Genomic DNA, 15,552 nt, shown 5'->3' with positions numbered 1-15,552 from the left:
CCCTCTACGTTTACCTCCCGTGTAGTCCTCCTACAATGAGGCTGTCCCGGACCATCCTACCTCAGAACAGACAGCCATTCTGAAAAAACGGACTGACAGAGCAATGTAACACAAAGCAGATCTTCCTTGTACATGTCTCTGGCTCATTTCCCCAGCTGCACCACCGCCCCCGGGAGCAGGACGCCACCCATCATGCCTTTGGGAGAAACATCACCCTCCCGCCCCCAGAAAGGAGCTCTCCTTTTTTTCTTTTTGATCCAAAGCACGCTCACAAAAACTGAAACACAGCATTTACATACCTAAAGCAAATGCTCCAGAACAAAATACAACAGCCACAGTATGAACTGAAATGTATAGGATTTAAAGGATCACAGGACACTGAACTCTAGAAAGAACACAAGGGGCAGGTGTGTGTCTGTAACACAGACAGGAGCACAGGATCCCAGAGACCCCCTCAGCCCACGTGCCACGGCCTGTCCTCACCTGCCGGAACCGCTTCAGGTGGACGATGAGCACGTCTGGCAGCGTCCACAGGCTCAGTGTGATGCTCCCCTGCTGCAGCTGCTTGCAGTGTGGGCAGCGCCAGGCGTCGTCCGGGGCCAGCTGCAATCGAGGGGCACGATGGTGAGCGCCTCAGGCGAAGCTTCCTGAGGACACGGCTGCACTCGCTTCTCGACCAGCGCCCGCAACTCAGCACCTCTCTGGGAACTGCACACAATGGCACCCACACACCTGCTGGCTGGATTCTCTCACAGGCCCGATGACTGTCTAGCGCAGGGGTGGGGAACCTTTCTCTGCCAAGGGCCATTTGGATATCTGTGACATCATTCGAGGGCCATACAAAACTATCAACTTAAACATTAGCCTGCTCTATTTGGTAAACTTGCTAAATTTGGTCAAACATTTAATTAACTCGCCCCTCATGCCTTGGCAGGGCCAGACCAAATGATTTCGCAGGCCTTATCTGGCACGAGGGCTGGGCGTCTCCACCCCTGGTCTAGAGGATATGACCCCGAAGCATCTCAACCTCAGCGTATTCCCAAACTCATTACCTTTCCACCAACATAGTCACCATTCTCCTCCTTTCCTATCTCAGCAAATACCAGGACACCCACCAAAGTGACCCCCATTTACTCATTCTTCCCAGTGCATGCTGACTGTGTGCTCTCCATGTGCCTGGCTCCCCGGTGGACACTCAGGATTACTCAAAGACCAGCACAGTCTCTCCCCTCTCTCCTCACCCTGTGCTCCAGTTACACTGGCTTCCTTTGTTTCTCAGCCATGCCAGTTCCTTTCTCACCCATGACCTCCGCTTTCTTTACTTCCTTGTTTGATGGCAGAAACACTGTCTTTCTTGGTCTCAGCCAAATCCCCAGGACCTAGTGCAGTACCTAGCACACAGTATGTACTCAATAAACATTTACTGAATGAATGAATCCCTACCCTATATAATAAAAGGGTAATATGCAAATTGACCCTAACAGCAGAACGACTGGTCACTATGATGCGCACTGACCACCAGGGGGCAGATACTCAACACAGGAACTGCCCCATGGTGGTCAGTGCGCTCCCACAGGGGGAGCTTTGCTCAGCCACAAGCCAGGCTCACGGCTGCAAGTGCAACGGTAGTGGTGGGAGCCTCTCCTGCCTCCTCGGCAGCACTAAGGATGTCCAACTACGGCTTAGGCCCGGGAGGAGCGGGCCTAAGCTGGCAGGTGGACATCCCCCGAGGGCTCCTGGGCTGCCAGAGGGATCCCAGACTGTGAGAGGGCGCAGGCCAGGCTGAGGGGACCCCCATCCACCTCCCGCCCCCCCACCGAGTGCACGAATTTTCATGCACTGGGCCTCTAGTGAAAATATATCCTGCTAGCTTGAACTCATCCTTCCTAATCAGTGAGACGTTCTGTAAAATACCAGTGTTGCCATCTAGTAGGTCTGCTCACCTCTAAGGTTTGTGCCATTCTCAAACATCTCCCAAATCAATTTTTTTAAAAAAATCTAAATAGGATAAGGTGCTATACAGAGTAGGCAATCACCAGGATGCAAAACCAATGAACTATTTTATATAAGCTCCAAACTGAAAAAAGATGTCTTATGAAACCTATTATTAAAGGAACTAGCTATGGAAAATTTGGGGGTGAAAAGACTCAGTGAGAAAATGGAAACCATTTCAAATATTTAAAAGATAGACAAATATTTGGCCCCAGCTATTCTTAGAGAGAACACATGTGGTCACAGTGACCTGGGGATGTAGTCCAGGCTGACCTAAGTCTCCATCAGGGACCTCCAAAGAGGAAATGATGAGTCTCCTACGTAGGCAAACGCTTCACAACTAAAGGTGTACAAACAGTGGCTGGACGAGCACGTCTCTGAAATTCAGCAGAGCCCAACCATCAGAGAGAAAGGACCGTTCAAGTCCTCTTCCACCCGAAATTGCATAACTCCCTATGTACGTAGAGTGAACAGTAACAATCAGTAGTCAAAAGTCTGACCTGACCCTGCCCGGGTAGCTCAGTTGACTAGAGCGTCATCCCGATACACCAAGGTTGCAGGCTCCATCCTCAGTTAGGATACATACAAGAATCCATCAGTGAATACATAAATACATGAAACAACAAATCCATGTCTCTCTCTCAAACCAATTTTTAAAAAATTTAAATAGAAGTTCTGATCCTAAACATCACTTCAAGATGAATTACAAGTGTTTTAGTCAAGGTTTCTCAAGTTGCACCAACCTAGAGAGGTTTAAAAACCACACAGGCTTGAGCCCTGTTCACAGAGACTTGTCTATCTGTCATCCTTACATGCAAATATTTACCAAATCCCTACTGTCTGCAAAGCACTGTGCTAAGTGGTCCAAAGACACTGCCCAATAGAACTTTGTCTATATGTACACTGTGTCTACTAAGCACTCAAAACGAAGAAACTGAACTTTCAATTTTATTTAATTACTAGAGGCCCGGTGCACAAAAATTTGTGCACTTGGGGGGGAGGGGAGGGGGGTCCCCCAGCCCGGCCTGTGCCCTCTCGCAGTCTGGGACCCCTCAGGAGATAACGACCTGCTGGCTTAGGCCTGCTCCCGGGTGGCAGAGGGCACGCCCAATCCCTAGGTGCAGCCCCTGATCAGGCTCAGAGCAGGGCCGATTGGGGAGTTGGGGCGCCGCCCCGTCATGCACAGAGCAGGGCGGATAGGGAGGTTGCGATGCCACCCTCAGTCACGCTCAGGGTAGGGCTGATTGGGGGGTTGGGGCACCGCCCCCCGTCACACTCAAGGCAGGGTCGATGGGGAGGTTGCGGCGCCACCTCCTGTCACGCACAGAGCAGGGCCAATCAGGGGGTTGGGGCGCTGCCCCCTGTCACTCACAGAGCAGGGCCCATCAGGGGGTTGGGGCGCTGCCCCGTCACTCACAGAGCAGAGCCCATCAGGGGGGTTGGGGCTCCGTACCCTGTCACACACAGAGCAGGGTCGATCAGGGGGTTGGGGAGCTCCCCCCTGTCACGCACAGAGCAGGGCCGATCAGGGGGTTGAGGAGCTCCCCACTGTCACTCACAGAGTAGGGCTGATAGGGGAGCTGGGGCACCGCCCCCTGTCACACACAGAGCAGGGCGGATCAGGGGGTTGGGGCGCTGCACGCTGTCACACTCAGGGCAGGGCCAATGGGGAGGTTATGGCTCTACCCTGTCACACACAGAGCAGGGCCCGTGGAGGGGGGTTGGGGCGCCACCCTCTATCACCCACAGAGCAGGGCTGATCAGGGGGTTGGGGCGCCGCCACTGTCACACTCAGGGCAGGGCTGATGGAGAGGTTATGGCTCCACCCTGTCACACACAGAGCAGGGCCCATTGGGGGGGGGGGTGGGGTGCGCTGCACCCTGTCACACACAGAGCAGGGCCGATCAGGGGGTTGGTGCGCCACACCCTGTCAAATACAGAGCCGCAGGGCAATCAGGGGATTGGGGAGATCCCCCCTATCAGGCACAGAGCAGGGCTGATCAGGGGGTTTGGGCGCTGCCCCCTGTCATGCTGATCCCGGTGCCAGGAGCCTCGCTGCTCTGCTGATCCCAGTGCCGGGAGGCATATTACCCTTTTACTATATAGGATAGAGGCCTGGTGCATGGGTAGGGGCTGGCTGGTTTGCCCTGAAGGGTGTCCTGGATCAGGGTGGGGGTCCCCACTGGGGTGCCTGGACACTCTGGGTGAGGGGCTGAGGGCTGTTTTCCGGAAGCGGGTGACTGAAGCTCCCAACCGCTCCTTTTTTTCTTTTTTTTTTTTTCATTCTGGGCCAGCTTTAGCTCTGAGGCCTCGCTGCTGAAAACATCGATACAATGTTGCAGTCCGGCTGGCTGAAGCCTGGCTGAATGAAAGCCGGTTTCTGGGGTTTTGTTTAGCTTCTTATTTGCAACATAGTACATAGTTGCTTAGAGTTGCAGCTGAGAGGCCGGCAACTCAGGCGGGGAATGTTGGAGTCAGCCGTCACTGGAGCAAGCAAGCCTCCCTGTTCGCTTCAGTGCATGGCTGCCGGCCGCCATCTTGGCTGACAGTTAATTTGCATAAGGATATGCTGATTAGCCAATGGGAAGGGTAGCGGTCGTACGCTAATTACCATGTTTCTCTTTTATTAGTGTAGATAATTAATTTAGATAGGTTCTCACACCTATGTTCTTAGTACCAAACAGTTGAGAATCACTGTTCCAGTTACTAAGGAAAATTATTTAAAACCCTACACTAGAATACCCATACGTGTGCAGAACCTATGTAAATGCAAAACGACCAGGAAGTTTTCTGGGACATAATTTGTTTCTTCGTTGTCACCTTGCTATGCCCCCATCCCTACCACCGCACCACCCAAGAAATGCTCCCCTGCTCTTACCCGCTCCTCTTTGGTGTAGAGTTGGAAACACTGGGATAAAGTGCAAGTTTGAGGCTGATGATGACGCTCCCGTTGCAGACGGACACTCTCTGCATCAGGGATATACTCATCTTCAGTATTTACAAACAAGCTGCCATTGGGGGCAAAGCATTTATCAGAAATATCTTGCAAAACTGACACAAAATACAATCACAGCTTCACAGCATAGATATAATTTCATAAACAAGAAGGTCAATGTGTAAGAAAGCAATTTCCCATGTTCCAAAGTGTTCTTGAAAATTCTCTATCTATAAAATTATTTTCAAGAAGAAATAACTTGCCCTAACCGGTATGGCTCAATGGGTAGAGTGTCAGCTTGCAGACTGAAGGGTCCCAGGTTCGATTCCAGTCAAGGGCATGTACCTTGGTTGTGGGCACATCCCCAGTAGGGGGTGTGCAGGAGGCAGCTGATCGATGTTTCTCTCTCGTCGATGTTTCTAACTCTCTATCCCTCTCCCTTCCTCCTTCCTCTCTGTAAAAAATCAATAAAATATATTTTTTTTAAAAAAAAGAAGAAATAACTTGGAGCTGGTTGTTTTTGGAAGTGGCCATGAACTATGCTAATTAATCCATATACTCTTGTCCTTTGTAACTAAGGGTATGCATCTTGCCTAACTTACTAGAATGAATGGACCTGTAATACAAATCAAAGTAATTGGACTTACAATGAACACACACACACACACACACACACACACACAAATATATAGCTTCTATCTCATTAACAGCAAACAACAGAATGTATAGGAGAGAAATAATAAACTACTTAAATAAAGGATTAGCAACACACCGGACACTAAACAGTTAAAGAGAAATTTGGGTTTCAGCTAATTTGAAAGATCAAAGGCATGCTTTTAAAATAATTAAAACAATGACTCTATAAACACTAAGTAAAAAATACTCACAAATCTTTTGTCTCCTTGTCCCATTCTACCACTAATTTCACATGAGCAGTGCCACCCGGTCCACACGATTTTAATGCCCTACAGATAAAGGGGATGGGGAGGGAGGGGAGTCACATTTTATTTTCTAAATAAATTATTTTACTTAAATATGGTCATCCTATCTGAAATCTGAAATCATGTGATTTCTGAACATCATCATCATTCCCCATCAGAAAAAGTTTCTGAAACCACTATAACAACCTCATATATAATAAATAGGTTACAGTGGGACTAAAAAACCCTTCAATTAAAATTGTCCAGTATAGAAATAGGCATTGGAAGAAATTTAGAATCCTATTATAAGCTATCCATAGTCACTCTTAGATGTTCTTTAGGACCTTTCCAACTCTGTGTCCAATTTCTCACCAACCCAAATAGAGACAACAGTCTCTCTGGGAAGAAAGTCTGCTCCTGCACCCCTTCCCCATAAACCATGCCTGTCCTTGAACTCTGTCTGCGCCAACCTGAACTTCCACTAAGTCCTGCTCGTGCTCCACCTCCTTCCTTCATAAAGCCCCACTGAGTGCCTTGGCACATTTCATCTCCTGAGAAGCTCAGGATTCATGGTCAGTATTACTGCCCTAGCCGGTGTGACTCAGTGGATAGAGTGTCAGCCTGGGAACTGAAGGGTCCCAGGTTCGGTTCCGGCCAAGGGCACATGCCTGGGTTGTAGGCTTGATCCTAAGTATGGGGCGTGCAGGAGGCAGCCGGTCAATGATTCTCTCTCAGCACTGATGTTCCTATCTCTCTATCCCTCTCCCTTCCTCTCTGAAATCAATAAAAATATATTTTATTAAAAAAGAAGAAAAGGATGTACTTATAAAAAGGAATGTTCAGAGAACACAAAGGGAGCCTTTACACACACAAAAAAAATAGTCAATATTACTCATCTAATCTTCTTATGCTTTGAAATGTTTTGAAGCATTATCTAATCTATTAATTTTCATCTCTAAAACCAAACAGTGACTTGCCCCAGCTGGTGTGGATCGTTGTCCCATATACTGAAAGGATACAGGTTCGATTCCCAGTCAGGGCATGTGCAGGAGGCAACATACTGATATTTCTCAGATCGATGTTTCTCTTTCTCTTTATCTCTCCCCCTCTTTCCCTCCCTTCCTCTCTCTATGATCAATTAAAAAAAAAAAGGTTAATAACAAAACCAAACAGTAACCTGCTTTCAAACAGAACCACATTGTAGACCTTTTTGAAATACTGAAATGCAGGCACTACAACATTTGTTGAAAAAAATCATAAAACAGTAACATGAGTTTTATATTTGTGTCATATACATATCATTACTTTAATACAGTGAGTGTTGTAATATAAGTGTGTAGAAAGTACAGGGGAAGCGCAGTGCAAGAACAATTTGACCACAGGGGAAGGATGGATAGTGTGAACAAAGGCTCAGAGGAAAGACACTGTCAACACATGCAAAGGCACATGAAGCCGTGCTGTGTGTCCAGCAGCCCGTGGCACTCTGCCACTGCCGAAGGGTTAGGATGGTGGGAGAGCAGCAAGCAGGCCTGACAGAGGCAAGTAGTCAGCCTCAAACTGAAACACGTCCGGCACTGTGGAGCCTGGCTTTGTCTTTTATAACACAGGTCACCCTGCAAGGATGGCAGGGGAAAGGGGCATGATGAGAATTCTACTTTGGGAAATGTCAACCTTGGTAACTATGAACATGTCATTTTTCTGTAGTCCTGGGATATACAGCAATTTGCTTTCCTTCACATGAGTACTCCAGGCTTTTCCAAAAAGGATCCTGAAGCATATCATATCCTAATATGAGTCAAAAGTAAAATAAGAACTTAATTTCTAATGAGCCCAAAGAACACACTTGTGTGGAAATCATACCAGACGTCACTAGAAATCACACATGCGCGCTTGTGAAATTCTAGAAGGTGATGTTTTTACCTTTCTACCGTTGGGTGGCACAGTGGCTGCTCTTCCTGGGGCAGCAAGTATGTTATTCCCACCACACTGACCACACGCAAACTGAAAGGACACACCTGCAGCAAATGGGGAAGGAGAATTAGGCTGGATTGCTCCTAAGGCAGCGGTTCTCACCTGTGGGTCGCGACTCCTTTGGCGACCGAACGACCCTTTCACAGGGGTCGCCTAAGACCATCCCGCATATCAGATATTTACATTACGATTCATAACAGTAGCAACATTACAGTTATGAAGTAGCAACGAAAATAATTTTATGGTTGGGTCACAACATGAGGAACTGTATTTAAAGGGCCAGAAGGTTGAGAACCACTATCCTAAGGGCATCTGTTTCACAGTGGTGTTTCCAAACCAGATTAGAGGGGGAGCAAACTTTTGAAAATGCTCCTCCATAATGTTCTAAGGTTGTTGAGCTGCTCTAATACACTTTAAATATCAATTACAATTTACACAGCAAATATGTTATGCAAGACAGATAATATGTGGCAGTTGTGGAACATTAACTTAATGTCAGTTTCCCATGGGTACCTTACCACTGAAATCCTAATTTTGAAAATACACAGAGAGATGTTCTACAAAGTCCGTCCAAGCAGACCACATGCTAACCATGATTAGACAAACATGGGAAGGGAAACTTGCAGTGGCAGCTCATGTCACAGAACGAGGGCTAAGTCCTCGTCTCAGAGTCCTACTGGAGAGCTCTGCACCAGGGCTTACGAACTCTCCAGTTCATGTCCGTCTTCCCTAGAGCAGAGGCCTGAACTCCGAACTCCCCTGCAAAGACTGCTTCTTCACTGGTACACACGCATGCTGGGCCGGAATACCAGAGCACGTACACACCTGAATGCAAACCGCGGGCCTCAGGAAATATTTCATCTTCTCCAAGATTTCCTTCTGCAGCAGGTCCCAGGCTACTGTCTTCTCCAAGTGCAGCACAAAAGGCTGTCCAAACCTAACACACACAACCATTTCAATCACCTTAAATTATAACCATTCCTTTACGCTGTATTCCTTACTCATGATCTTTTTAAAATATGTTTTTACTGACATTAGAGAAAGGGAGAGGGGCAGGGAGATAGAAACATCGATGAGAGAGAAACGTCAATCAACTGCCTCCTGCATGCCCCCTAATGGGGATCAAGCCCACAACCAGGCCAAGTGTCCTGACCAGGAATCAAACCAGTGATTTCTTGGTTCATGGGTCAACACTCAACCACTGACCTTCTTAAATGGAATCACTATATAATTGGTTTTAGGGCTGTTCTCAATATAAAACAAACAGGAAATTTAATATAACTCTCATAAGTGGATGAAAAAGTCAGAAGAGAAGCTGAGATTTCTAAATGAAATTTAACAGCTCATTCATCAAAATGGCTTCTGGGGGAGCATGAGGCTAGGATATTAGGAAGCAAGACACAGGATCAGTGGAGACGATGAGGAAAGAAGGCCAGAGTGGACAACAGTCTGGAACAGCACAGGTCAAACAAGCAATGGGTTTCTGCCAGAGGAGCAGACAGGACTGCAGGCCCAGCAGGCAGGCAGCCAGGGAGAAGCCACGGGCCCCTGCGGTGCCGGGCTGTCAGGTGTTGGAGAACAGGAGGCAGTGCCTGGCTCTAGGCTATGGCTGCAGGCTACATCACCGAGGGAGCTTTAAACAAGGGTGCCCAAGTGCAGCCCCCCGAGATCCTGCTGCAGTCACTCTGGTGGATGGCTCAAGCACTGAGACTTTTTAGAAGTTCTCCAGGCGGTTCTAAAATGCGGCCACAGTGAAGCACCGCTGGGCTGCCCTCACTCCCCAAGCTCCAGCCATTCACACCTACGTGCTGTGTGCCCTGAATGTGTCCAATTCACACACCCAGGTCTTTGTTCAGCCAATTCCCTCAGCCCGGAAAGCCTTCCCAGCCTGCTCCTGGGCTAGGCCCCACTCACCCACATCAAGACCCCCAGAGGTGTCCTTCTGCGGAAGCACCTGTCCGGTTGTTCCCTGTCTTGGCACCACAGCACTAACTTACAGAGCCTGATCGTTCTTCTGCCTCCACCATGCACTGCGACTATCTGGCGGAAGGAAATGTGGTCTGCTATCTTAGTAGGCTGTAACATGGTAGATGCTGAGTGAGTGAGAGAGTGAGTGAGGAGGAATCAGACAAACCCTGACTCAGGCCTAGCAGAGGTGCTAAGATCACCAAGAAACCCAACTACTAATACAAAGTTTATTCACAGTGACACTCAACAGTGAACCAACCTATCTGCCTAAAAATGACTGTGACGTGAAGTTACAAGCACATGTAAACCATCTGGCCACATTTTCAATGACAATGTCTTCACTTCTAAGAGACTAACATCCCTTCCCTTCTGTCCCTTACACACGCCAAGCTCCTCTAGGCTCAGCGTCTTTGTACTCCAAGTCCCCTTTTTATGAGATCCTCTTCCCCAGAGGCTCACACAGCTCACCCTCTCCTCTCAGCTGCTGCAAGAAAGCCCTTCCTGACCTCCCTCCCTAACAGTCCCCAACCCCAGCACTCTATCATCCCAGCCAGTTTTAAAATCTTCAAAGTGGAAAGGACTGAGTTAAATGTGTTTACTTGCTTGTAGTCACTGTCCTAATCAGGATGTAAGCTCCTGGGAAGACAGATCCTGTCTGTCTGTCTGTCTGCTACATAGCCCCTGTGTTTACGGTGCCCCCGACACTGGCAACACTCGAGTATTTGTTAATGAGCATCAAAAATACACAAATCAACACATTTTGCATTTACATTAATTTAGCATCTTTAAAAAAGGAATTTATTCCAAAGCAATATTTTTAAAGGCTAATATAAATGCTACCTTGACAAAGAGTAGAAACAAGTGCCTTCCTCCCTAAGCAGGTCCACACCATGCTTACCACTCAGGTAAGTATATCACTTCTGGGAGAAGGCTACTTTAAAAGACATTGAAACTCCCGCAGAGGGAAGTTCTTACAGAGGGAAGACCCGAGAGATTTCCAACTCCCAGCTTTCTGGCTTACGCTACTGAACGAAGAGTGGCACGCAACACTCAGGGAACGCCGGAGGGCTAGGTGTAGGGAGAGCTCAGTCTGGAACCCAAGATTGTGATGTACATACCATCCAAGTAGATTTGTTAAGAATTTAAAGGAGAAAAAGAAAGCTGTTAAGAAAGCAGCTGGATCTAGGTGTGTAGGTCTGGGGCCACTAGAGGAGCTTGTGCTGGAAATAGACATACGGCAGGAGCCTTAAAAACTACCATGAGCTTGAAGAGCCGTTCTCACTCAGATTCTATCATCGTAACTTTATATTCTCTCTCCCAATCCCTCAAATCAGGTCAACTTACACACATATTCTTTCTAAACATCAGAATCAAAAATTAACTATGAAAAGTACGGATGCTTTTATCCCTACTTTTGAAAATAGGAGACTTTTCAAAGCCTCCGCAGTTGCGGGAAAAGAAGCTGTCTGCACCTCTTTCCCTGCTGCCCGGTGCAGGCGCGGTTGCACACCAGCAGGACGATCTTGTCACTCTCTGCTCTCGTCACGGGCAGCTCCACTTTCCCCTGCTTTGCTGCTGCGTGTGCAGAAGACAGTCTATGATGGGCCAAGCCAACTGTTAAGTGGTTCAGATTGTTGTTTAAGTGAATTCCTGAAATAAAATAGAAAAAACTTACTTCATCTCTTTAAAATTCTTTTCCTTCATTCATTACAAAGTAATTTACCCAATAGAGAAATTAAGATGTTGTCATTATGTAATTTAAACTGCAGTTGAAAGAAGGAACAAATGATCTACTCTGAGATGACTCATCTAGCCACTCAGATAATTTCTTCAGCGTCATTTTTAAGCTGGCCTTACCTGTCAGAAACTGAAAAATTAAACCTCTGATCTTCAGTGACCATTAGGTCCAGTGTGAGAAGGGCAAGTCTGCAGAGATGATTCACCACAACAACGTAAAGTGTGGCCATGCGTGCAACCAGCAACCAGATAAACTTTTCAAAAAGTAAAAAGTAAAGGCTAATACAAGTGGAGTGATCTTCAATATTCCAATGCTGCTTTTTCTCCCTGATGAAGGGCCAAACTTATAAGAAACTACACTTGCCCTGACCAGGTGGCTCAGCTGGCTGCAGTGTCGTCCCCTGCACCAGAAAGGCTGGGGTTTGATTCCGTCAGGGCACATACCTGGACTGGGGTTTGATCTCTGGTCAGGATGTGTACGGGAGGCAACAATTGATGTTTCTCTTTCACATCGAGGTTTCTCTCTCTCTTTCCCTTCCTCTCTCTCTAAAATCAATAAAATAAAATTTTAAAACAAACAAAACAAAACAAAACAATCACGTCCTAGGGTAAGGATTTAAAAAAGAAATTCCATTTAACTAGATTCACAGCAACTACAGAACTTTAATACAATCACCTAAACCAGTGGTTCTCAACCGTGGCTGCACATTAGAATCACCTGGGAATCTTTTTAAAATCCTGATTTCTAGGCTTCATCCTCCGGAAATTCTGTTTCTTTGTTATGGGGTGGGGCCACAACATTAGTAACAAAGAAACAGAATTTCTGGAGGATGAGGCCCAGAAGTCAGGATTTTAAAGATTCCCAGGTGATTCTAATGTGCAGCCAAGGTTGAGAACCACTGGCCTAAACGGTATCAACTACATTAAAGTGAACGCAGATGTGTGTTTGGCAGGCCATACCACTGCTGAAAGCAGAGTTGTCAACCAGAGGCACTAAGCAATTCAGCACCAAGCAACAGCCCTGCACTCAGTAGCAACTCAATAAATGCCTGATAAAGCCTAAGGAAATGATACTCCAACTGGATAATGAAGCCTACCTCCACCTAAAATACAGTAACCCAGGAGGAAAATAAAATAAAAAGCATTTACACAAAAGTATTCATAGCAGAAATCTGAAATAACCTAAATATCCAGTAATATGTGACTTCCTAAACCTACTAAGATACATCAACATTATAGCAATTTAAAATCATGAATACATAGTCCTGGCCAATTGGCTGAGTTGGTTGGCGGGTTGTCCTGTACACCAAAAGGTTGCAGGTTTGATTCCTGGTCCAGAACACATACCTGCGAGTTCAATCCCTGGTTGGGGGCATATACGGGAGGCAACCAATTGATGTTTCTCTTTTACATCGATTGTTTCTCTCTCTCTCTTCTCTAAAAATCAATAAAAACATATCCTCAGGTGAGGATTAAAAATGATGAATACATAGTTAATAGCAAAATAAATTCCAGATAAATTAACGTTTTAAAATAAAGAACACGGGAACTATCCTGGCCTGTGTGGTTCAGTGGTTGAGCATCGACCCATGAGGTCACAGTTTGATTCCCAGACAGGGAACAGGCCTAGGTTTCCGACTCGATCCCCAGTAGGGGGCAAGCAGAAAGCAGCCAGTCAATGATTCTCTCTCAACAGTGATGTTTCCATCTCTCTCTTTCCTTCTTCCTTCAATAAATGAAATTTTAAAAAAAATTAAAAAACAACAACACAGCCCAGCCAGTGTTGCCCAGTGGTTGAGTGTCGACATATGAACCAGGAGATCATGGTTCAATTCCCAGTCAGGGCACATGCCCAGGTTGAGGGCTGGATCCCCAGTAGGAGGCAGCCAATCAATGATTCTCTCTCATCACTGATGTTTCTCTCTCTCTCTCTCCCTTCCTCTCTGAAATCAATAAAAACGTGTTTAAAGAACAATAACACAGGAACTAGAAATAAGGAAACACTGAGTTTTCATCAAGCTATTAAAGAGGAAAAATACTTTTTAATGTTGAACACCATGAAGAAATCACAAAAGAACAGCAGATTTCCGTTCCTAACCATTTTAAACTTTAGTGTAAGGAAGTAAAAGTAATAGAATTCTGAATCTGAGATAACGAATGGCCTCATTTCCCAGGCTCTTGACAGAAGTGAGGCTGGGAAGACCTGTTCTGCTAAAATTGATCAGGATTCCTAGTGCGATGAGGGGATACCCATCAACTACAGAGGTTGGCTCTGCATTCAAAGTGCAGGCCCAGTTACCACGAGCTGTGTGACCCTTAATCTAAGTCTCCTCCCTCATTTGCAAACTGGGAAAAGTAGCAGCCTCATACACCTGAACCCAATAGTATAAGGCCTTTATAACAAAGACTAACACATACTCCCAAAGTGGCATATTCTTCCAACAAAGGCACTCTCTGGCTAGAATATGATAACCTTGCACCTCCCCATATTCACTTAAAAAGAGAAACTTAGTGTAAACTCTAGTAATTGGGGAATGAAGGGGGATTTGGGGTAATATTCAGTTGAACAAACACTAACTGGGCTGTATATTAGAAACTATACTGAGCGGCTGGGTACAGAACGATGAAGCAAAACGTAGTCCCAACTGCAGAGAATTCCCAGTTTCTCCTGTGGGACAGACACAGGAGAAAACAGGTCATGTCCACACAATATTCTAGTCCAGAGATTAGCAGAAGCTACAGCTAGAGCACAGACGGGAGGAGTCAGTCAGCCGGCTGAGAGTGGAGGAAATGAGGAGAAACTTCTGGACCAGGTGATTTGGGTATTTTTACTGTGATGCAATTAAAATTAGAAAGCAATTTAAATAAACAAAAGCACATGCATGAGAACACAACAACTGGAAAACAGACAATAGAGCTCCTGGGTCAAAGAATAATGAATACTGAAATAACAGACTGCCTAGAACAGCGGTTCTCAACCTGTGGGTCATGACCCCTTTGGGGGTCGAACAACCTTTCACAGGGGTCGCCTAAGACCATCGGAAAACACATATAATTACATATTGTTTTTGTGATTAATCACTATGTTTTAATTATGTTCAATTTGTAACAATGAAATTGGGGGTCACCACAACATGAGGAACTGTATTAAAGGGTCGCGGCATTAGGAAGGTTGAGAACCACTGCTCTAGAATTAGGGGGTGAAAGAAAAGAGGTACTAAAATAAAGACTTTTGACAAGGCACCAAGACATCCAAGGATAGTCTCTCCAACTAACAGTGCTGAGATAACTAAATATTTACATGCAAAAGAATGGAACTGGACCCCCACTTCACACCATACACAAAAATTCACTCAAAATGGATCAAAGACATAAATGTAAGAGCTAAAACTATAAAAATTCTGGAAGAAAACACAGGGGTAAATCTTCATGGACTTGGATTTGGCAGTGGATTCTTACATATGACACCAAAAGCACAAGCAACAGCAATGATAAGATAAATCAGACTTCATCAAAATTAAGGACTTTTATGTATCAAAAGGTACTATCCATTCAGAACACCTGAAATCTAGTTGAACAGAAGGCCTACAACTAAGAATATAAAAAGAATCCACATCAAGACTCGTAGCAGGCTGGGCCCAAGCCCACATGTGGTGGTTATAAACCAGGAGGGTTATCTTGGCTGTGGATCCATAAGGAGCAAGGGGTTCCAGTGCCAGGAAGAGACATCCCCATAATTTCTGGCTGTAAAAACCAGACTGTGGCTGAGTGAGAAGGAGGGCTGCTGAAGTCCTAGGCGTTCCTCTTAAAGGGCCTCTCCAAAGACTTAATCAGACTCACTCTGAGCTTCAGAGCTGGGCAGCAGTTCGAAAAGCACCAGGAACATATGGGAAGGGACTGAAGTGTATGACATCACAGCAAGAGCTGGAGAGACAGCTTTCTCCCAGACAGAAGTGATGGCAGAGTCCATTGTTCCTTTTCTGAGCCCTCCCACACTGAGCACCTCCTCTGGGCACCTCCAAGTCCAGC

The 15,552-nt window shown here is 46.2% G+C and overlaps 1 protein-coding gene across 1 annotated transcript in view; it reads right to left on the bottom strand.

Moving 5' to 3' along the window:
* The window catches only part of USP31 (ubiquitin specific peptidase 31), an 80,358-nt gene that overhangs the window by 18,308 nt on the left and 46,498 nt on the right, over window positions 1-15,552 (bottom strand). Inside the window, exons 7-12 of the mRNA XM_070413689.1 lie at window positions 11,259-11,436; window positions 8,644-8,755; window positions 7,768-7,862; window positions 5,815-5,892; window positions 4,871-5,000; window positions 484-603 (exon numbers count right to left, since the gene is read on the bottom strand). Coding sequence (XP_070269790.1) covers window positions 484-603; window positions 4,871-5,000; window positions 5,815-5,892; window positions 7,768-7,862; window positions 8,644-8,755; window positions 11,259-11,436 — 713 coding nt within the window. The remainder of the gene's footprint in view (window positions 1-483; window positions 604-4,870; window positions 5,001-5,814; window positions 5,893-7,767; window positions 7,863-8,643; window positions 8,756-11,258; window positions 11,437-15,552) is intronic.

Source organism: Myotis yumanensis, unplaced genomic scaffold, assembly GCF_028538775.1.
Source record: "Myotis yumanensis isolate MYYU_CA2020_CCGP unplaced genomic scaffold, mMyoYum1.0.hap1 SCAF_4, whole genome shotgun sequence".
Taxonomy (NCBI): domain Eukaryota; kingdom Metazoa; phylum Chordata; class Mammalia; order Chiroptera; family Vespertilionidae; genus Myotis; species Myotis yumanensis.
Note: the sequence above shows the minus strand (reverse complement) of the source record. Positions and strands in the feature narration are given on the sequence as shown.